At 35.8% G+C, this 24,703-nt stretch overlaps 2 protein-coding genes across 4 annotated transcripts in view; one reads left to right on the top strand and one right to left on the bottom strand.

The window, feature by feature from the left end:
* Nucleotides 1–24,703, bottom strand: part of LOC108754238 (protocadherin-15) — a 136,654-nt gene that overhangs the window by 77,320 nt on the left and 34,631 nt on the right. The gene's annotated exons all lie outside the window — the stretch shown is intronic.
* LOC108754242 (uncharacterized protein C15orf61 homolog) overlaps nucleotides 4,914–24,703 on the top strand; it is a 24,991-nt gene continuing 5,201 nt past the window's right edge. Inside the window, exon 1 of one of the 2 annotated variants that reach the window (XM_018496425.1) lies at nucleotides 4,914–4,978. In XM_018496425.1, coding sequence (XP_018351927.1) covers nucleotides 4,949–4,978 — 30 coding nt within the window. In that variant the 5' untranslated portion in view covers nucleotides 4,914–4,948. Of the gene's footprint in view, nucleotides 4,979–23,681; nucleotides 23,979–24,703 lie in introns of those variants that run through there. The other variant, XM_018496424.1, reaches the window with a different exon arrangement.

Here is a 24,703-nt window from a genome sequence, read left to right as displayed (position 1 = left end):
TTATTAGTCACGTGTTGTGTTGACTCTTACAATAAAAGGTACAATTTGGTGTCTCATTCGTCCAAACATGGACGTCACTACACGTAGAGAATTTTTTTTTTAGAATTTACCTTAAACATATGACAGTCGTGGGACAAACATTGTATGTCGAAGAATTTTTTAATGTAAATCTCTCTCATTTATTAATAAAACTACAATAAAGTATAAAATAAGTTCGATCAATTTTATTAAATATTAATAATCTCTTTATTAATATAATCTCTAAAAATTATATTGTACAACTACCATATTTTCAGAGTAAATTTTAAAAGAAAAATTCTCTCCGTGTAGAATTCGTTCGTTTTTGTTCATCTATTCAGAATGTTAAAAAAATCTCTAAAAATTCACCAACATATTTTCAACTTTCTAGAATAAATATTGAAACTTTATTTTAGAAAATAATAAAATGTAGTATAATTTATAATTACCGAAAGACTCAAAGAAACTTGCACGAACAGGAATCGCTCACTAGTGATCCGAACTTATAAGGGTTAAACAAATGGAAATAACGAATACTGTTGGCGAATGAACAATCGGATAATGTCCCAACGATAGACTGCTCGCCGCAAAATGTAGGTACTCGACGCATATTATATCTTTAATTAGGAGATACGCTTAGTTTGTACAAAAAAATTACATGGAATTCATAAGAATACTCTTTTCATAATTCATAACATGCTGCATAAAGAAATAAACTTTTTATAATTTCGATGAATAATGGAATAAGTATTTCTCTTTCTCTTCTTCTTGTCTTTTTACATTTTTTTATATTAATTAGAAATTTAAACAATCGTGCTATGTTTGGGCAGTAAATTAAACAGAAACTGAAAGCTGAAAATTCTCCAAAAGTAGAAAACTAATATAAATACGTCTGTCTGATTGCAGTTTTTGTTTAAATGCAAAAATGTTCGTTGCCAACATGAAAATGAACAACTGTACGTAACGCTGAATGTACGGTGAAAGCGCGTTCCTTCGACGACGCATTTACAATTCTTATTCGTGTACTTGTCGTCGACTCACGCAGAACCGATCATTCGTGTGCAATTTTTTTGCGGCTTGCGGCAGTGCAGAATCGACGGTACCAAACGAGAACAGCGAGAGAAGGCAAGCTTTCCTGAAATTCTCGCGCAGTACCGATCGCGCGATCGGCAGGCAGGCATGGGATTAGCATTGAATGCAATAACTTATCAAAGCTTGGAAACATGGCGCGGCAGAGCCGTTCGATGCATCTTGATTAATAACAGGGAAGCTGTACGAGCTGCTACCTTCGTACACCGTTTCCATACCACGGTTGTACGATAAATTACGACGCGGACATGAAAACCATGAGGGGAGGCACAATCTTTGAAGAAAATTGTATTTTGAGTTGGAGTTGTCATTCAGTATACTCGATAAATGCAAATCTATATCTTGCATGCGATGCATATATCTTTCTCATTCATTTCTTGAGTACGACATTCTACAAATTGCCACACAATTACAGTACAAGCTTTTAATATACATTCTGAAGATTAACTCGAGTCACGAAAACCACGCGTGGATAATTCTAAAAATTATAAAATTTCTTTAAAGAAATTTAATAAACTGAAAGACAGTAATCGATTATTTATTTTAAATATTAAAATACAATAATTAATTTATTATTGTATTATTCAGTATTTTTAGTACTCCAAATAAGTAATGACTCTTTCAGTAATAAATTAGTATTAAATTGATAGAGAAGAAAGGAAGCTGCCGCGACGATTAAATTTTTTTAATTTAATAAAATTAAATTATTGTAAAAATAATTGTGAAATTTTTTACCCCCCATATATAATAATTATTAATTAAATCGAAATATTAATTTAATTTCTGCCTCGCGCTACGCCTTGTTTTACATCTGGCAGCTTGCGTCTGCCAGCGTTTACAGTAAAGTCGCAATTAATAGCAGACGCTTTAACGGGCCGCTAACAAAGTACCGGTGCATGTTAGCGAGCAAAGTGCTTGGCTGGTGAAAAGTCGAGATCATAGTCGGTCGAACGATCGTGGGTAGGTCACAGGAGCGGCTGCTCTCAGGCTGCTTTCAGAGACGCGCACATCGTTGCTCCGCGAACCGACATGCGTGCTCCGTCTGGAACACGCAATTACCTTATGCTCGTGTGCGCGTGCACACGCGAGCGTTTATCGAGCTATCGGGGTTGTACAAATACCACGAGAAAAATGCCCTGAAAGGAATGAAGGGAGCTGGAGAGAAAAAGAGAGAACCGTGTCTAATTGTAGCCGCACGCGATACGGTGCGGCTTCTTTGACGAATGACCGAATTAGAAATAAAAAGACAGAATATTGTAATTTCTAGGTTTAAATCAAATATCGTTACGCATGTTAACAATTCCGTTTTTCTCTTTTTTTTTTTTTAAATCTCTTTTCCGCACTCGAGCAGTAATGTTCGCGTATAAGCGCGTATCCATCTACACGTTTGCGTGTGCAATTCGAATCTGATGATTTCACAGGCGATCCGATGACGCCACGTCGTCGGCATTGTAGGTTTGCTATACGTAAGGTAATTGGTAATTAACGTACGTATACAGGCCGTAATGCGACGTAATGAGTACAAGGCGCGCGCGCGGACAATTCGCAATTGTAAATAATAATCAATGCCAATGCAGACAGGTCGAAGAAGGGGAGAATATGAACAATGCCATTTGATATCTCCGTTTAGGATTCATTGGAGATGCAAGGGAAGTTGCAAGACTCTGGAGAACTTACAAAATACATTCTATAATTCTATATATCGTATGTTCCATTTTGCTGCAATTTATTTTAATGTTATTATTATTGAATCTACGTTTATTTGAACGTGAAATGTACAGCCAAATAGAAGCGTATTGAAATGAACAAAATTGCAATTAAATGTACTTTCGTATGATTGTAAATATTTGATAAAAGCAAAGTAATGTTTTAAGTAAAAACGAAGTTTTCAGATCTATCTAGCTAAAATTTTAGATTTCAGATTTCAGTAAAGCTGTTCTTTTCGCATATAAAATCATGGGTGGGACACATTTAAAAATTTTGTTGCAAGTAAATTTCCGGAGTTTGCGCGATAAGGGAAACTTGCCTCCATTTAAACTTAAAAAATTGCTATCGCATCCGCTTTACCTCCGCTTCAAAAATTGCTTCACCTCTACGGAAATGAAATAAAAATAAGGTGACGGGTCGAGAGTTGCACATCAATTTTGCGAACCGGAATATCCGAGTTCGTTCGTTCCGCTTGCGAGTATGGAACATTACGATCCATAAACCGCCATGAACAGCGATGACGACGACGTCTACGCGTGATCCTTCTGTACGATAAACACGGCAGCCCATCTACCTCTCTCTTTCTAGCATCTGAAACAGCCAATATCCGAGAGCAGGATCGGGAGGATCGTGGGTTCTTTTTCCCGTCGATCGCGTCTCCAATGATCGGAATAAATACACGGCGATCGGTCCGGTTGCCTATCGTCTAACTAACAATTTGGTGCGTGGCGCAGGAACAACGAACGACTATACCTATAACCCTCGCCTTAGGAAGATCGAGATTACTCCTTCGGAAATTCACTCGAACGTGTTCCAATCGAACGATATAACCGCATCGGTGAACGGACGTCGTTCTACCGCCAGGTAGAAGCTAAACTGAGCGAATGAAACTTGGCGATCTACATACATAAGAATCTCGTAAACTACGGAATACTGCAAAAACCTGCCTTAGAAGCATTAAATTAAATGTAATAAATACAATAAAGACTCCCTAAAGCCAAACAGTAAATTGATAGTTAATAAAGGTTAATGATTAACAATATTTTTGTTACATTTGCGATACTAATTTACCACTCTTAACGCCCTATTAATTCACCAAATTAAAGACTATGTTTATAATAAGAAAATTTATTGGTATTATCTGATTTAATTAAAATTTTTAATTTAATTATAAAATTTTGTACATTTATGATGATAATGAGATTAATATTTAAAAATGTTAATATCATAATCGTAGCATCAAATATTTCATTCAATGATTTAATCTCCAAATTAATTTTTATTAAATAAATAATGCTTGAAATATTTATTTTTCCCAACATAAATACGATAGTACATATTTGCGCACAAGCAAAAGTACATAGGATCGTATATGACTTTCCCATAAGGATTGACAAGCTGCGAAGCCGCTCACAGAGAGAACTAGTTTACAGACTTTTTCGTAGACTGTTATGTTTGCGTCGCCATAACGCCGGCATGCATAGTGAGAATCCATCGGTAGCGAGGTAGTGGGAGAACCGGATTGGACGAATCGGATTAAAGTAGCAAATTCGCGAGCCTTGAAGAAAACTTCGCGATTGGTGACACCAATTGTTCTCCAACGACTGACAGATTTTAAATTCCAATTTATTCTCCAATCCTGTTTGTCCACTATGTCCACTTATGTCACAATTATTCATAGACCGAACTCTGGAATCTATAAGATTCTTTTACTATTTCTATCTAAGAATATGTTATAACGTGAACATCGTGGTGAACTGAAAAAAATACATTAAATTTTAATAAATCATCTATTTGAAAATACTGCTAACTGAATATTTATAAAATATTTATTAAAGCTGTATTTATCTGATACAAGAATTATTAATATAATTTAACTATCATTTCTTTTTAATGAATAAACATTTACTGCAAGTAAATGTTTAGTTAACATTATATTTAAATAAATGTTAAAATTTAGAACATTTTTTTCTCAATGTGCACCTTTCTTCTACTCGTGCGAACGTTTGAATGCAGTTCGCGGCAAAAACCGTCGTTTCTAAATCGTTGGATAGCGTGCGGTTACGCATTCGTGCGTGCCGACTGGTTTGACAGAACGCGCGAACATGCGTGTGAACGTCGACGATCATGCATAATGCGCAACGGATCGCATGAGTGTATACATGTATGTATGTGCTCCCGGTTTTTTCTTTTAATAAGTATATAATCAAATTTCAATTTTTAATTTTAACAAAGACTTTAATGAGGACAAAAACTATTAGTTAGAGAATTGATTTGTGTTGGGCTTTGTTAGACAATTCATCATTCATCTAGAACTAGAAAAAGAATTAATTAAGTCTCAATTATGAAAATTACACTTAAGTGCTAAAGCAGTTTGAAGTGCAGAATGCAAGTGTACGTTCGCTTTCTGGCGATTGATAGAGGAAGATTCAAAGTTGTTTTGTCTACAATTTAGAATTAGAAATGTTCGAACCGATTCATCAAAAATCGATTTTTAAAAAACTCGATTTGAGATAGACCTTGTTGAAAAAGAAGCGGATTTTTAAAAAAATCATTTTTTTTTTTGCAAATAAAATCAGTTTAAAATTGTCTTAAAGAATCGATGTTTTGAAAGAATCGAAACATCCCTATTTAAAATCTCATAATATTATACAATCGTCACATAATAGCATTCAACCGTACAGATGGTACTATATAATAGTCTAAAAATTTTCCTTTGGGTCCGAATGACCCGTTACTATAGTCGAGAGTTAATCATACTGATTCAATTCTAGTTAATAAAAGATTTACTTCGATTTCAAGGCTTGCAAAAACCGAAGAACGTGAAACTATTCTGTATGTTAATTGCGCGATGAGATGAAACTACCGCATAGATAATCGACTGAAATCGTAGGCTCGCGCGTTCGCCATTCGATACGCATCGGCCTGTAAATCAGTTTAATTCGCGTGCGACTCGATACAATGTCTCGGACGCGAGTTTCCGGACGGATTGCGCTTCCTCGGCGCCTCCTTCGACGAATGATTCGCCGCAATAGCTCCGGATAGATCTGGAAGGAAGAGAGAATAATCGCGCGCAATTACAGTACGCGCGCGGCGATCGCGTCGATAATCATTCGGAGATGAGATCGCCCGGTAAGATGCATCGCGAACTCGGCCGCGCACAGAGATTATTTTATTCGGACGCAAACCGTGTAATTATTCCCGCGTAGGGAGAGAGAGTATCCCGCCCGGCGCATCTCGATGCCGTCGTATCGTGGACAAATTGAATGCTCTTCGATAAGCGAAATGATGGAAATTATTTTGCAAGGGTCATTTTGTACAATGAAATTGATTATAATTATTTTACAAGGGCCATTTTACAATTTTATCGGTGACGTATCTCGCAAGATAAGAATATTATTGACAAATTTGAAGTAATTCTGAAGATTGATTACCATCTCGATATCTTTAGAGTATTTAGAGACCAGGCATTATTTAATTTTAGCTCCAGAGCTGAAATGCAAGGCTGTGGGTAAGATTTCAGATGCGTCGTTCTCTGCATTTCAGCTCTGAAGCTAAAATTTTACCAATATTGAATTTTTTACGTCGACGGCATTACGGTTTGGCTACGGAACTAAAGTTGAATATGCCTGCTTTAAGTGGCGTTTACAATGAGATTTTGAGATGTAAAACTTAAATTTTAAACCGTAAGAAATTGACCATCACCGATTTCAGTCGATCGTTCTCCTCACATTCGATTGCGATTAGTCAATTTCTTACAACTTAAGGCTTAAAACTTAAGTTTTACGCCTTAAAATTGTAGGCGCCGCTTTAGAGACTCGCAATTTGGCTAATTCTCGCTAATTCTCGAGTTATACTCTGTTTTTTGAGGTTGAAGTAGTGTACACTTTTGCAACTTAAAGAGATAGATATATTTGATCTTTGACAAAAGCGAGAAGAGTTCTAGCGTAGTTCAGTCCAGGAATAAAAAAAACAGACACGTTTAATAAAGTCCATTTTAAATTAAAATCTGTAGGATTTGCAAAAGAAAGCGGAAAAAAATCGACAACGACTGTGTAATTAATTTAAATTGATACTCGCTGACTGCATATCGTTTATGTAGTCTTTGAACAACTCTGATGTTTGCAAATTAATACAATATAAAAGAAAATATCACGGTGACAAGGATATTATAACATGTTTGAAGACCCTGCAACCTCCACGTAGGCGGAAATTAATTCATTCGGTGTCAGCGTATCTTTCTTTGACGAGTCATTCGAGGATGTAGCTACCGTATGTACGCATCACCTCCGAAGCGTCATCGCGAGATTTTATTGAGAGACGCGTAGATAATTATTTCCACAAATCAATCCTGCCCTTTGCTGCGCTCAAGACTCTCGAAACTTGTGAGACCCGCTTCGTTCCTAAATCCTTGAATTAATCGACGTTGGATGATCGTCAGCCTATCGCTTCCGTCCGGCTCGACCCGGCTTGAAGTTGCGCCGTCACGGGGCAGATCCGAGGCGATAATCAGCCGCGCTCATCACATCTCCGACTTCCGCGTCTTCGCGGCAGCCGGCGATCGGATCTCCCGGCGATCTCCTTCGCGATTTAACGGGCTCTCGCGCGGTCCATTCAAGTCAATCGTCTCGTTGCCATCGATCTTCCCCGTGCTCGACCGCGGGCGAAGGCGCACATAACGGTAGGTGGCCGCGAACGAAGGCGACCGCGGGCTTAGTGAACTGCTCTTCCCGGCGGGAGCGCAATTAAATGATCGATTTATGATTCCCGCCAATCGTTACACACCGGATATCTGTCCGGGTCCGGCTCGCTAATGATGTAGGTACGAAGGTATTGGGATCGTCGCGTGCTTACGCTTGGCTTATGCACGCCCGCGAGATAGAGCATCCACTAGATACACTCTTACGCCGCTTAGGTACGTATTCATGCGATACGCACTGCCCGTGGAACGGGCACCAGCTGTGCGTTTATTAACGACCACCACCGCGCTGCATCACGTCCGAACATATACACGCGGATACGCGTGAATGTGTCTATTGTGCGCCACCACCGATTGCTTTGCCCTCCATAGACGCCAGAGCGAACAATTCTACCTACTACCTTGCAGCCGTTGCAAACTATAAAGTTCGGAGACCGGTTTGCACCTGCTAGGTAGTCTAAAACAGACTTTCGGATGAAGAATTTATCTGGATCAGGAATTTAAATATATTTTCAACAATGTATATATATATATATATATTTTCTTATTTTACTCGAAACCAGACTTGAACTAATATTACATATATATCAGAAAATCACGTTTAAAATGCTCAATTCAAGTCGACGTTAGAATTATAATTCGTCAAAAAGCAGCTATGTACGAGTCCAAATAATAATTAATTCTAGAATTTCTTTACTGAATAATATAGCTAATTATTCTTGCTTAGCTATTATTTGCGACTAGTTTGAAATAAATAATTATCATTCGTATTAGGCCGACGAGAATTAATAAATTAAGAGATATAAATTTATTTTTGGTCAAAGTGAATCTACAATTATTAATATCCTTCTAATAATAAGATGCTAAAAATTTACTACTCTAATCTACGATTGCACTTCAAAACCAAATAAGCGCGGTTTGCAGAATTGGGTATATATATATAAATTCACTCCGAAATATTTAAGCGGTCCAAGATCCGTTTTGACTGAAAATAGGTTTATTTCTCTTAATTGAGTTAAAATAAATATTTCAAGACATTCCTAAAACAGCAGAATATTTAACGATAGCTAATTAACATTTCAGTTGCACGCTAGAATTAAACATTATTTAAATATACAGATTATTATGTAATAAAATGAGATTTCCCAATTTAATCAGCCATCATATCCGCAGGAAGTCGAAATTAATTGAATTGCTAGAATTGCACGAATGTAATTTGCATACTTGACTATATAGTCGCTCGAATTCGTGGCTCGCTTTCCGCCACCATTGTAGACGAGCGTGCTGCAACGTTGTATGCGTGCGCTCTGTAAATGAGAGCGATACTCTGATTCACCAGCATATATACGCGTGCCTGTCTATCGGCATTGGGTGCTTACCGATTCGTAGCGGGCATCTTACAATGTGAAAACCGGATTCAGATACTTGAACGAGCACGGCTAATGAGAAACTCTCTTTTACAAGATGTCTTCTCCGTGCAAGCTGCTCCAAGAATCTGCTGGCTCCTACCAAGAACATAATTTACGAAAAGGGGATCGGCTCTTATTAGATGTCGGCTCGGAACATCCTGCGAATTGCTCTGATATATTTTAAACACGAGTTTAAAGTAGGCTATTAGGAGACTGTTTTTATAATTTCAGATGTAGGAAATATTTTTAAATAATCCCGCTGAAAGAATTAGATATTATTTACAGAAAAATGAGATTTTATCCATCTTGTAAAACCGTCTTAAACAAGACGAAAATTCAAAGAATTATTCAATAATTATTAAGAATTACATGTTTTTAACAACTCTAACAGCAAAAATAACATTGTATAAAATATTGTTTTGGATGGATATTGTTTCTTTTTTAATAACTATATTCTTTCCAAATCTTTATACAAATATACAAGTCTATTAAAAACTCGCAATAAAAAAATATTATTATATTAATTAAAATTTTTATTTTTAAAAAATACTGTCATAATAAGCTACTTAACGTGCTTCCGTTTAACATTTGTTATTCATAATGTTCTCAAATACGAAAATCGGAAAACATTCAATAATATCCCAGCAAATAAGCTGACATTATTTATCGCTGCATTATTTTTATGTTAAAATGACAAATAACTTCAGTTTATTTGCTGGGATATTATCGAGTTTCGTATTTGAGAACATTATGAATACAAATTTAATCACAATTTTCTATTAAAAAAAACATTAATATTTTGCTAATAATAGTGATTTTAATTATGGTTTAAAAACAGCTGATCGTTTACGTAGAAAAAAATCGGGTGACTATTTTCTAGTTAAATATGTGCATTTTACCTGATAGTGCGAAATATAGTTAGAAAAATTTAGTAACAGTTGACGAGTGTACGATCAGTCTCGCGATACAGTCTCCTGCGATAAAGTCATTGTCACGTCATGCCACGTGACACGCAGTTTCCTCGGGTGTATGCTAGTACACGTGAAGGGAAGCGGGAAATAGTCTCACAGCGAAACACAACCTACCTTCCTGTTTTCTTTAAAGCTACCATTAAGCGCCAGCATAGATGGTAAACCAGTTTTAAACGCGTATGCACCATCGTACGATATGCGTGTTCCAATATGCTCTTCACCATCTTGCGTGACCGTGGAAATCATCGTTGCGAACATTCCGTTGTAAAGTCACAGAAAAATAGTCCGATAAAAATGGAGATTATACGCTAACACGAATAGTATATTTAATTACAAAAGCTAATTTCACAATTACATTAAAAATATTATTAAGCAGAGAAAGAAACAGAGACAAGATTTTTCTTTCTCTAATTTAAATTAAGTATAAATAGGCATATTTTAATGTTTGTAATTATTATTAGAGATATAACAAATTTTAATTGAAGATATTATATTAGCATATCATTTAATTATATTGAATATCATATCAATATGTTGAATTAAATAAATAATATATAATGCGATAAGTGGAGATTGCTCGGTTACTTTTTGGAGTCAAGATTATGTTAATTGACATTTAAGTATGGTTCTCTTTTACAATCATTTTCCGTAAATGAATTTCAGCTCCCGTAAATGAATTTCAGCTCCCGTATCCACCAATCGGATAGATGTTGGTTCTTATTGTATTGGATCTTATTGTTCTTTGCATTTCTCGCGGAATTACACGCCTGACCTGAATTCACGACTTGCGTTTAAATCATGATGAAACTCGTCGTAATGAGATGCCGCGATACGATACAATGAACTACTACCGTGGTACGATGCCGAGACATAATGGATTACTCGCAATGTCATAATCCAGAACGTTTTACAGAAAGATATTTATAAATTGAACAAATTGTCGAGAAGCTGCAATGAACATACCCGGAAAGGAAACTGTTTTCACTGCAATTCCACTGCTGTAAATTAGAGTGTAACAATATCAAATAATATATTAGAATAAACGACGAAAATAGCAGTGAATCTGATCGAAAAAGATTAAAAAATTGACTATGCAGTAAAACAAGATCGATGGATAGGTGCAAAATATACCTAATAATAAAATAAAATAAAATAAAAATCAAGTTTTTGTTATAATAATATTTTTAATCCTCTGAGACAGAAAGCTATCCTCGTAGAAATACTTCTACAAAGACACTGACTTTGTCATTACAACGTACGTTTTGGTTAATTTTTTAACCGTCTTTAGTGAGGAAAATTAGAAATATCGCATTATTAGATCCTAATACTTTTGCACTATTTCGCCAGGTGCGTGATTGATCTTGAAAAGCATGAAGGGGCTCCAAAGTTATGAAGATTCACTGGCGAATTTGCTTTGCGGCCGACCCTGTGGGGCACCACGAGCTCGGCGATTAAGCGCAATTACGCTTCCTCCGACTGTCTGCCGACCGGGCAGCGTTTTCGTCGTCGGCGAGGATACGGCACGGAATAACCGCGAGTTTATGGCCTCTTTCGTCCGGTGCGAATCCGCCGGCGTGGCGCGGCGAGATCCGGCATAATAAAGTCAAGGATCGAGCGCGATCGATCTCATCGTTTTTCTTGTTTATCCTCCGCTTTCTCGGCGAACGGAAGCATTCGTTCAGCGGACGTCGCATGAGAGAGGAAAAGGCTCGCGAACAAAATCTCACGCGGAAACCAAAGATATCATGATAATCCAATGCCGGATGAATCTCCACAAGCCAGCTGTTTTGTCGGCAACGGGAAGCGCTTGACGGCGAGACAAAAGCAGGAACCTGGTCTTTCTCGCGTCTCAATCTGAATTGGTCGCGCTTGAACGCGCGAAACGACAATGGCCTGAGGGCTATCCCTTTTTCTCGCGACTACCGCAGCATATTTTTCACTTAAACGATAATAGTCGATCATTAGAATTTCATGAAAAATCATGCAAAGATTCGATCGTCACGTAGGTGCTCTTTCGCACCTTCTTTTACAGTTCAGAGATGTAAGAAATAAATACAGTGTAAAAAGTACTTTAAATGCATTGCATGTAAAGTCTAGCTAGAAAATAATAAAAATCGAATCAAGTCTCACAATCAAGTCCATTGTATCGATGAAGCGTGGAGGGAAGTTGAGTTAGACATTTATAGTAAGTGCAGGGCATTACAAGAAATCGAATTTCTGTACACATCCGCGCGCACACGCACACACATATTAGCAATATTATTTTTGATTGTAGAAAAATCGCGACGTTTATTCTTTGAGTACATTGAAAGAAAAAATGATTGTAATTATCATAAAATATAAGTTATAATCATTTTTTGGAACAACTGTAGATTTGCTGTATACTTATAGTATTGTTTTAACTATGCAGATATTAAGTTAACTGTACTATTAATAGTATTTACATGAGCTGCTTTAAAAAAAACTTTTAAAAAACTCTTTTCTAAAAACTTTTATTTTTTTAAAACATATTTTTTAGTTATTATTACTACATGAATATAGTAAGTAATTTAAGAAAATAGTTTATTTACTATAATTGCGATTGCATTTATTAAATAAAAATGTCTATTCTATTTACTCTTTATCTTGATATTTCATTATATTAATATTTGAAATTATCATAATTTATGGTATAATTTTTTTGTATTTGAGAAAACTATATATATTATTATTATTATTGTAGCAGTAATAACCATAAAAATTATAGTATCACAAATACCAAACACTTTTCTCTCACTGAAAATTCCGCCTTTCGCATTCAGTATTACAAAATAACAGAGAGTTTTTCAAGCTCCCAGACATTCTTTTGGAAATCTCTGTGAGATTGCTGCTTTAAATTATATTAGTATAATAGTGAAAGTTCTTCCTACCAAAACGAGCGTCACGCCCGGCAATTCCGTTCGCAAAAGTGAGAACCGCAAATTTTCTCGAGGATCGACCTCAAAAACCACGGATGAGCGTCACTCTCTGGAACGGTGCCGCGACGGGTTTTCGCGGTCGTAAAATTCTACGCGTCATATGCGAGCGTGCGAGTGGTTACCGATTCGCCATGGTTTGCAGATCGCGTGGACGAGACCCGCGACCACAACTTCGACGGATCTTTCATGACGAAAAGAGTTGGGATCAACGACATCTTCTCGCGCTTCAACTCCATGATGCAAACTTCATCTGCAGGCATCCAGGAATGATACCGATTCTTTGTTCAGTTAAATCTTATCTGAACTGTAAAATGAATTAGAATTCTATTGATTTATAGTAATCTTAGCTTACCGATCTGATAATAGAAGCAACTAGTAACTTCACAATTCATATTTTTTTCTTTGTTTATTTTAAAAATCCTGTAACAGGATCTGATTACAAACGATTTTATCAAAGTTCTGCAAGAGGCAAAGATGTATGTTCTCTTTAAATTTTTTGGAATATAATCTCATTCTAAAGAGTAAAAATTTGAGCTAGTCTTTAAAAAGTTCAATTTTCAATCTTTTAGTAAGATTTCATCTTTCACAATGAGATTTACTCTGAAAGTTTTAGAGTATTGTCTTCCTATATATACTGTCTCATTTTGTCTTAATTAAAATTATAGAGTGAGATAGTACGTACGTGTACACACACACACACACACACATAAGAGAGAAGACAATATATTGTCTTCTCTGTGTATGTATATATTATACCATAATCTTTAAAACTTTTAAAATGACTTCAGACTGGTGTCCAGCAGTTCTTGAATATTCTTGGATTCTGGAATTATACTGGAATTTTATATATTCTGGAAAAAAATTCCTAGAAAACCCTTGAAATTTCAGGGCTGACCTTTTATTCTAAAAAAGTCTGAGCATGAAAAAAAAGAAAAGTTGTGTTTGAGCATAAATCCTTTCTTAAAGGAATACAATAAGTTACCAATAAAAAAAACTTGTCTAATTTAATCTAAAATAGAATATAGTAAAAAAAATCGTTTGTGTTGACGGAACGTTTGTTTGATATTATTTATAAGGCAATAAATAATATTGTTCCCATAATTTGTTAGCGTTTTAATTCATTCGTATAGAATTCTATTGTAACTTTAATACAAAGCATATAGTATTGCATGAATCAATGGAAATTAATTAAATAATGAAAATTAATCGATGGATAAATTCTGAAAAAAACCTAGATTTTTACCTGGAATTACTCTTGAATTGACTAATTAAATTTTGCTGGACATCATGGACTTGTCATTCTAAAAAATAAAATCTCATTCTTAAGAATTGAATCTTTTTCAAAACTGGCTTAATTTTCATTCTTAAAATGAGATTCACTCCATTCAGAGAGTTTTTTGTTTCTTGTGGACTTTAACAAAATTGTTCGTGGCCAAACTCTGTTACAAAGAGTCTCTAGTTTATTCTAAAATTAACTTCGTTCGCTGTGAATAGTTAGAAATTGTCATTGTTAACGCACACATGTGCATTACAACATTACATGAGTGCGAACTTGGTAAAAGTTGGAGAGTCCTTCGCTGTACGCAGACATGAGTCACTCGTTTGTACCACCTACATCGCGCGTCGTCAAAGATAACACTGGTCTCCGCGACTCTTTCGCGAGGCGTATGCTGTTCATCCTTGATTTGAAGCCCAAAGATGAAAGCCACGCATTACACGCGATGATCTCTCGACAAGATAAGAGATGCATCCTATTCTTTAGAGCGTCATACATCCCTCATGATGTATGCGTTTCGCCGATGGGTGCCCAAGAGTGCTCTCCACGGTAATACGCCCTGCCAACGGAAGACAGTCAGAACTCGAGGCTATCGTGCAAGATTGCAGTCTTTATTAGCCGCGGAATAACCGACATTTTGCGAGTTTCCTTTTTTCGACCGACCGACCGGACAAAGCAGATAGAAGTCCCGCGGCAATATTACGGCTTCCAAGCAACAGCGTAGAAATCTACAAAAATGCGTAAATAACTCTACTTGTCTTTGTTATTCTCAAGTTTGCTTTTTCCTCTACTAACTTTACATTTTTATTACTTATTGTGCATATAAAAAACAGATGATTTATTCGTCCCAAAATTATTTATAATGTTATCCTACATTATACATGCCCTATTCGTTAAAATCTATATCAACAATTTACGTCACAAAAGCCCAAACGCTCCGAGATAATGTAATGGAGAATGCATTCCGCCAGAAATGGCATCCTAATTTAATTATACATATTACGCGCATATACAAGTTGGAAAAGCACAACAAATATTTTACGCGCGTTGAGCGAAATGTTCATTGAAGCCAACGTGTTGTTAAACTATTGCAACTAAGCGTATTTCATTCTGCAATTATTCTAACAAAAATTTAATTCAACGTGAACCAGATTTATATGCCTTTGCAATCTCAATTTCTCTCGTATTATTTCAATCATTGTTAGAATTACGAATCCATTTTTATTAAGTCAAACGCACGTAAAGCAATACTCGTTACTTTCAGCAAAAGCAGCACGAGCTATTGTCTAAACAACAATGTGATTGTTATCGACATTCGATATACCAAACGCAATCATACTGGATCAATAGGATATCAACGTATGTCGACTAAATCGTTTCGTATTTAAAGTAAACGAACTATATCGGTAAAAACTTTGTACTATCTACTATTATTACAAAAATATTAGAAATCTGAATTATTTATATTTCGCATTAAAAAATGAACTTTTTAAAACCTTTGCATTTTTGGGGAGGTATGTACGGCCGAAATTACTCTAATGTGTATTCTCGTTTGTATCATGCGTAGAATTGTATTTTGACGTATTCAATTTTCAAATTCTCCGAGCAGGGCGATGTTTATTTAAAACTGTGAGAAAGCTTGAGATAAAAGTGCAAATATTATTTACGCTTCTGTGATAACCGGCCGGTTATCCATTTACGACGTGAATATATCACGGCAGACTCTCCCACGCGAACACGAGTCCGACGAGTATCCCGGCATAACGACGAACTCTCGATATCGATGAAAATGATAATTCCGCTGTTCGTCGACCGGAAGGCAACGGCGCGCCGGTTGGCGAAGCATCGTGAGAGAAAGAGCTCACGACTTCGCCACGGATCTTTTCGAGAGGGTAACACTTGAGGAACGGTACATAGCCGAAGGGTAACGCTCGCTTCCACTGCCGCCGCCGCCGCCGCCGCCGCTGCGAAAAAGGGAAACCGGGAGGGAATAAGGATCGGGCAACAGAGGCCGCAGAAACTGAATCTGCCTACTGTTCTCTTATTGGATCCTGCTCCAACCGCGAACCGCATCGGCACCGCAAATGCCAACAAAAAAAGAACTTACGCGCCCGCGGACGCGCAGATCGGCGAATCGCCATTAAGTTCTCGGCGAGAAACTTCATTATGCAAGCGCGCAGTTTCTATCCTCCAACTCTGTTCTCTCCACTTATCCGAAGGAGGGCCCCCCTTAATTACGATATCATATAAATTACGATGCGTCTACAAAAAAATCTTACTGTTGAAAAAGAATTGTACGAGAGAGTCTGACTTTTTTCTATATAATAATTAATTGCTGCATGCGCTTTTTTTTTTTAATGCGAGAAAAAAGTAAAGGTTAACATTTGATGTTTTTGTTATAAAATTAAACGTGTCGAGTTACGACTATCTTTTCGATGTAACTTACAGGGGCCTTAATAACAAAATTTGGCCATGAGTGATATTCAAAATTCTACATAGATATAGAAAGGTATACATACTTCTTCCTTTTATATATTATCTGACTCTAATTTATACTATCTCACTCTATAACTTTAATTAAGATTATAGAGTGAGACAATATAAGTAAAAGAGATATAATACATATACAGGGAGAAGTATATACAATACTTCCTCTTTCGTAGGATTTTGACAAAATCGGTTATGATTAAACTCCATTATAGGGTCTCTAGATATATTTAATGTTGAAAAAGGTAATGCTTTAATGTTAGTACATATCATAAATTTAATAACGAAAAATATGTTTCTGAATTAGAATTACAGTTTTGACTGAAACATTCTTTATTTTTCAAAATTAAATTTAAAAAAAAAATTACTTATAAAATTATAATTTGATCTCCGAAATATATACACGAGCCAAATATATATGCACACAAATTCATATAACTAAAGTTTAAAAGGAGATAATATTTCGAATACTAGTACGTTATAAATTTATTAACGAAAAATATATGCTTGAATTAGAATTACAATATTACTCCTACATATTTATAATTAGATTCTTGTGTGTGTGAAAGATTGCTTATATAAAATTATAATTCAATCATTTTCAGAGTGTACGCGTCAAATTAAATACTTTATTATTCACGTACAGAATTAATATACATAACTGTAGATTTACCATAAATTGCAAATTCTGAAAAGAAAGAATCCTGCATTGAAAGAGATAGAACGACGTTATCCGTTTGCATCGTATTCAGTCACAACGATCGGAATCGCACGGCTGACCTCTCGACAAATTACTTCGTGCAGCCGGAAGGCGTGTTTTAGATTATGGTAATACGACTCTCTCAATTTCGAATCGGGCAACTGTTAAATCGAGGAAACGAAATTCTAATTTATAGTCATTAGATAATAATAAATGAGTTTAGAACAATCTCTCTTGCATGGAAATAAAGAACCCTTGGGAGAAAGTGCAAACAACAACGTCGCCCTAAAAATCGTGATGTTCAGTTAAAACTCAGTTCGGAGAAATTTATCTTACTTCTCTACAATGTACTTGAATATTATTCTGGGCAAATACATTACGTTAATAGAATTCACTAAAGTGAATAAAACGCGAAATTGATAAAAGTGTGCAATTAGTGTGTTCAATTAGTGTGTTGTGCAGAGTGATGAAAAAAATTTGACCACAAAATTTTGTGTTTATCATTAATAATGTATTATCGAATCATTAGGAACGTATATTAGAAAAAAGACAAAATCTGGAATATTAATTATATCTTGTTAAATATTAAAAACAATAATTAACTGAAAATGGCCCACCTTTAGCTTTGATACAAGCTTTAGAGCGCTTCGAGAATGTATCAACATTCACACGCGTATTTGTCTACGAATAAATTCTAGACAGCCAATAGAGCAGTTTTCAAATCATCTGCACATGATGTGAAAATCTTTTAGCGCAAAATTTTTTTAGTATTTAATAAGATGTAACTCCAGATTTAATTTTTTTTAATATGCATTAACAAAAATGATGTAATAAACACAAAATTTTGTGGCCAAATTTTTTTTGCCACTCTGTATTAACGCTCACTTTTTTATTTCTCGACTTTTTACAATAAATTTTGTATAGGTTTTTAAAATGCTTGTTGACATTATTATTAAATTGACGATTAATTTAATTTGAAATATTATTTTAGCTTCAGCTTTGCGACTGCGTTTTCAAATCTGATAAATCGAATCGGTAGGTTATTTATTAAATTGAAAGATGTATTTATACAAAATTCTATACAAATATTATATAATAACATTTACAATTCTTTTAAAAGTACATAACCTCATAAATATTTTCTAAAGATATTAAAGTATAACTTCATTGAAGTATTACTACAATTTTTATATATTTGTCAAAGTGATTAAAATGAATCTGTAACACGAATGATCCTAATAAAGGGCTGGAAAATTATTATTTGAACTAAGAGTTAAATATTGTACATCAAGTTCCGCTTTAACCAAAAATAAGAGTCCCTCAATTGATCAACTTTTTAATTACTGAGTCTCTTTATCGTAAAAAAAAAAAACTGATCTATGTAATATGTGTATGGATTGGCATTAAAAAATATTGTTCAGTTACTTTATTTACGCATAAACGACGTGCAAAGTAACAGATCAGGTATCTTACGATGTTTACGTGTAGACGCCCAATGCTGGATCCCGTTAGGCCGTCGTATGCGTTCATCCGCGACTGGACAAAAATCCGCGTGATTACACGTGCGCGCACGCGGCAATGCGCGCCGCGCATAATGAAGGAGCGGGCATCGTCTCCGAGACGCGACGCGACAGGACGCGACGCAAACGGCCGTTACATCATTTATCTTGCGGAAATCGTAGGACTCGTATCGAAATGGCCAACGCTACATGTCCCATCCGTGTAACGGTGTCGGGTATCTCATGCTCGCGATCCACGTGTGGTGCGAGACACGTAGGTGCGGGTCGCGTGCGTAAGACGTGCGTGCGGGAGTATGAATATCGTATCGGCAGTTTCAGGAGGAAGTTGACGAGGAAGCGACGGGCAAACTGTATTACCGTAAGGTATTATCGTATCCACGATAAAGATAATTTATTTGAAATGCACTATAACGAGAAGACTTTGAATAGTCTCGTGGGATGGGATTAAAAGTTACACTTTGACGTACGGTTGTCGCGGTAAAACATTTTGCTCGCACTTCCTCATCATCGTCGCGCACATGTTGATTGAACAGCAGTTTGTGTCAAAGGTATCAAATGCGTATAATTATACAGGACGTTTTAAATATCATAGCCTCTTTCTCTAAAATGAATAAATGAAGGTCAAACGGACACCAAACGCGATACCTAATGTTTCTATGTGAATGTTTATCATTTTCAGTTCAAGCAAATTGCACACCGATTATCTGTCAGTTATGAAATACAATCCAAATTAAAGCTGGAGTATGTAATATCATTAATTAAATTGGCGAGTAATTTAATATTACTGATGCTAACGAGCATATTTGAAATACTATTATATAAAGAATTTATAGCGGAAAATATCACCTCAACCGGAATTCAAGTCTTATAGGATTTTTCCCTCATTCCCTGACGGGCTTTTCTTCATGGAAGAAAAACTAAAGATAGCCAAGATGAAATAACTCTCTAATTCTTTGGAGTGGGATTTCACTGTAAAGAGTGAAAATTAAGCCAATTTTGAGAAAGATTGGCTCAATGTTTAATCTTTAAGAGTGAGATTTCAGAATGAGATTTACTATAAAAAGTTTAGGACGTAATAATTTTAAATTTTAGATTTCTTCAAAGATACAGATAGCAATTCCTTAAGAATTACGTTAAAAATGCGCGCATCTAAGATTATCTCTCAGGACTCTGTATGATTTCATCCCCATAAGTTAGTTAGCAGCATGTTTTCGCATCTTTGAAACGTCCAGTACGTGAACGTGAATATATTACATTCCGCCCGTCTTCGTGGACGCGTCGCCTGATAATGAATCTCGGTGGAGAAAAGCTGCTGCCTTTATGACGTTCTAGTCGATTAAGCACGATGTAATCGCAACTACCCGCCGGCAGACGTGCGTTTCCTGCGTCTCTCTTCGTGTCGGATTGGCGACGGCGACGTAATCCAATTTGATGGTGACGGCATCTTTGCGCGATCCCATCCTCTGTGTCATGCCTTTCTGATCGTTGTATCATGTTGATATTGCTACTTACCAATATTTCTGCCTCTGAATATTTGCCTTGACATGAGGGATACAGCATGAAAGATGCATAGCCTTGTTTTTTGAATCTTCATGAATATAAAAAAGAAGTTTGAAAAAGTCGGTCCAAAATGTTAAATTGCTACTAGATTTTTATGAAAAATGTTTACCCTACTACTAGATCACAGAATCATACAGATGGGAATTTTATGTATAGGGATGACCAAGAGAGCCAATATGGTGACTTGAGACACAAGATTGTGTCGCCTTTTCAATGTTTCGTTTTTCTTGATGACTCCATATATTAATTCGTGGATCATTCGAATGATCCTCGGTCTTTTTGGTTTGCTTTCTTCTAAATTCTGAGAAATGGAGTGCATCGTAGGTTCTACTTCTGCCATCGTTGTGCTACATAAAATCCTTTCACTAGTATGGTTCTGTAACCCACTAAAACGTTCGGTAAAAGTTTCATGGAAACAATTTGGTTCAACGTTTTAGATCGATCCTTGCAGCTTTCCTCTTTTCCTCTTACAAAAAGACTCGAATTCTGTCGCAACGTTAGTTTCCTGTTTGACGACGAGAATATTGGAAAAACTGTTAGATTTAAGCATCCCCCGTTGTCACTCATGCACGTTAATAGCGTATAGCGCAGCTATAATAAACACGTGGATGTTAATGAGATACGATCATAATTTATAGGACGCTGTATAAGTCGCGGCGGTATGCGAAAACGATGCTAGGCGTGGCAACCGGAGACGCGGGCTCGGAGTGATCGTGAATGGGAATCCTGAACGTAGAATGATAAGACTCTCCACGAATAGTCTGGATATATAGATTCGCGCGTGTGCTAGCTGCGTTATAGCCATCGGGATGGCACTCATTTAAAACAGAACGAAAGCGACGTCTCGATGATGCTATCATTCACGAAATATAGTTTCACTTAAAGCGGCACTATCGCCAATTTTACGATACTTGCATTCCAATTCGAATTATGAGTATTATTCTGGATTTATTTACGATGCAAAAGAGAGCTGATAACATGTTTGCTGCACTGAAAGAAAAGATTGGCTGCTGCAGCAAATTATATGGTAAAATGTAGCCTAGCATTTTTAATTGGCTGTAACAGCCAATTTTTGGTTGTTTTAGCCTACCTACAATGTTAGTATAGAATTTCGATATAGGCTAACGCAATCAAAAATTGGCTACTGCAACCAATTAAAAATGCTATGCCGTATTCAGCCAATCTTTTCTTTCAGTGTGTTTGAATTCTTAAATATTTACAACACGTTACGTATAGAAAAAGTCGTCTTACTTGTTGAATCAGAACCGAACAAATTCGTATATCGAAAAAGAAAAAAAAAATGTCGAAATATATTCTGAAAATGTGACTTTTATAGTAATTATTTTCTTGGTACAATTTCACGAGCAAAATAAAAGAGCCTGATGAAAGTGGTACGTATGCACCTACAAAAGCACGGTGCATAAAGAGGTACATCAAAGATAACAATTCACAATACCGTCCGAATCATAACGAACATAATGCGTCGAGGAAAAGATCGCGAAGATTATTATGTGAGGCGCCCGTTCTGCAGGTCGCAGCCCTGCCGTTCTGTCGTTCCGAACAGCAACTAAATGAACAAGATTTATCATTTGTTAATGTCACGAATGTCATGATAGTCTAGAAACGCCGTTGTGTTAACTAGGTCATGTGACGTGAGCGCGTTACTCCAAATTAACTGGCTAAATGTGTCACGCGCAAATCGGACGGTGATAGGCACGATAAATCATATTAGCGGAAGTGCAACGCTGATATTGTCAGCTAGACACGCTTCGACCTTCAAATACATAATACATATGTGCAATTGCAATCGCGTAAATAGTTCACTCCGAATCAATATCTGCCGGCGGCGAAATGCAATCAGAAGTGGTTTCATTGAGACAATGTGGAAAGAGCAGTCTCGATCATATAAATGGTAAAATTATTACGCTGAAATAATCGCCTTTGAACACTCGAGAGATGTGTTCAATGTAGTTATTTTTAAACGTGGTCGACAAATTACAGGAAGAAGTCTTGAAAGAAGTGCTTGCAAGTACTTACAGGATAAATAAAGCACTCCATTATTAAAGTCTAGAAATTGTCTTCTTGGATATAATCCTGTTCTATCTGTTTTATTTTTTAGTTTTACTTTTAAACTGGGACATAAGTTACTCCCAAGAACTGCAAAGTACTAAAGTCGTTATTCTCGGTGAAGAAACAATTTTTCTTATCGTCCTTATCTATGATTTATGATCCGTGCTTATCGAAATGTCGTATCGAAATCGTTTTGCCATTCTTAAAAAGAAGACATGCCTCCAACAGGTCCAACCGATGTAAACATGAAAAAAAGAGCTGCATGGAGATGAGAAAACAAGATGTACCGCAAGTTCGTCGAGAATGATAGCCCGTCACGGCTGCTGCTTGGACAGTCTGACCTCATGCCACGAGGCCGCGACGATATATTTACCACCTGGAAATGCTTAGAAGGGATTTCTCATCAACGTTTTCTATTATTGGACGGTCTTATTGAAGAGAATACTTTAGTGAGGACCGCCACGCGCCTGTCGCGTGAAAATTATGGGATAGAGAGCATAACAATGGTACATAAAACACTCGGCAACAAATTATCTTGAACCGTCGTAATTTTGATTTGCGTTTTAAGTTTTTTCAAAAATACAAATTATATACATTGTAATTAAGGTATTATTCAAAATTAAAGGGATCGCACGTCAAGATCATAATTAATTTTCATCTCCAGAAAGTATTTTAAAATAAACAAGTTTTTAATTATGCAGTATAATATATCGCTCCCTTACTTCAAAACGCAACTCAAAATATTAAATATCTCAAAAAAGAGAAAAAATATTTTTCAATTTAATCTAGAAAATTATTGATTAATTATATATCTGCAAAAAGAATATAATTGTACGTTATTCTTAAGATGATCAAATGTCATTTTTGTTTCATATAATTCTTTAAAAAAAATTATTCTTTTTGAGTTATGACGATTTTTGAATTTGACGATTTTTTTTATATTTATAAAGTTAATTCACTTTTAATATTTATTTAATTCATTCCTAGTAATAACTTTTTCACATTTATTTCTTAAAGAAAACATAGTACGGTGTAAAAATAAATTATAATAAAAATATAGTAATAACATATAATTTTTCAAGTGAACAAGTTAAACATTATATTTATAGTACTTTACTCTCGCTTCGGTTTCAATCTTTTGTACGAGTCGTGTGCAAAAGATTCAAAGAATACTAAGCACAGAGAAAACCTTTCAAAGAGACCGCCATACGAAATCGATACTGTACGACGGCGGCGCTCTGAGTTTCGTGCCATGTCAATTGTGTAACCACTAGCACATGCTGCGTAATACTTTCTCTTCACTTGTATTTATCCAATCGCGAAAGAAAATAATTATATGCGTTTGTATCCATGTGAGAATATGCACGTTGTAAATCGTGAGTGTCGATATTTGTGACGTACCAAGTAAAGTATAATACTTGAGTCCTCAAGCGACCAACATCGAGCAGCATCTACTGGCCCAATGACTGCAGCCATCTATTTGCCAGCACAAAAGCGTCGCGCATGCGTGAAAAAGTGAGCTAAGAGTGCTATAGATACAACAGATTTCAAGTGTACTAAAATCTTAAAAATCTTAACAAGACTCCTAGTTTTTTTTTTAAACAGATATTTATTAGTGTAATTCTTGCAGAATTAATATCGAAGAATATAAGATAGATAAGAGCTAATTACAAATGTATACTGTACTTATTTGATTGATATTTACTGCGGAAAAGTATGAAATTCCGCAAACGCGACTGCACAGAGTTAATTTAAATTCGCAGTGCGATTCTTCAAATGTTAATGTAACAATAAGAAAAAATTAGATCAGAAGGTTATCGTCCCATCGTAATTTGCAACGAGTAAGAACGAGATTCAGTCTGTACAATTCCGATTGTCCGACTATTATCAGCCAGTAGAAAGTATTCACTTTCTATTGCCATTTAAGAATAAGTGCGCAAAAATTTCGAAGGAATTTTATATTTGCTGAACAACGTACGATATTTCTTTATTAATATTTGTTTTCACTAATATTAACTTTAATTCAAGGATTGGCAAGTAACGCGTTATTTGTAACGTCGTTTCCGTTACAAGTTACTTTTTGGTAAGTTGAGTAACGACGTTACATTTTCTTCTAAATAACGTTCATAGTAACGCAATTACATTTTTGATAATGATAACGATTTTACTAGTTACTTTTATCACTACTTTATTTTTATTTACGTAAAAATTTTAATTGTAATCGGAGCATATGAATATAC

Source organism: Trachymyrmex septentrionalis, unplaced genomic scaffold, assembly GCF_001594115.1.
Source record: "Trachymyrmex septentrionalis isolate Tsep2-gDNA-1 unplaced genomic scaffold, Tsep1.0 scaffold78, whole genome shotgun sequence".
NCBI lineage: Eukaryota > Metazoa > Arthropoda > Insecta > Hymenoptera > Formicidae > Trachymyrmex > Trachymyrmex septentrionalis.
Note: the sequence above shows the minus strand (reverse complement) of the source record. Positions and strands in the feature narration are given on the sequence as shown.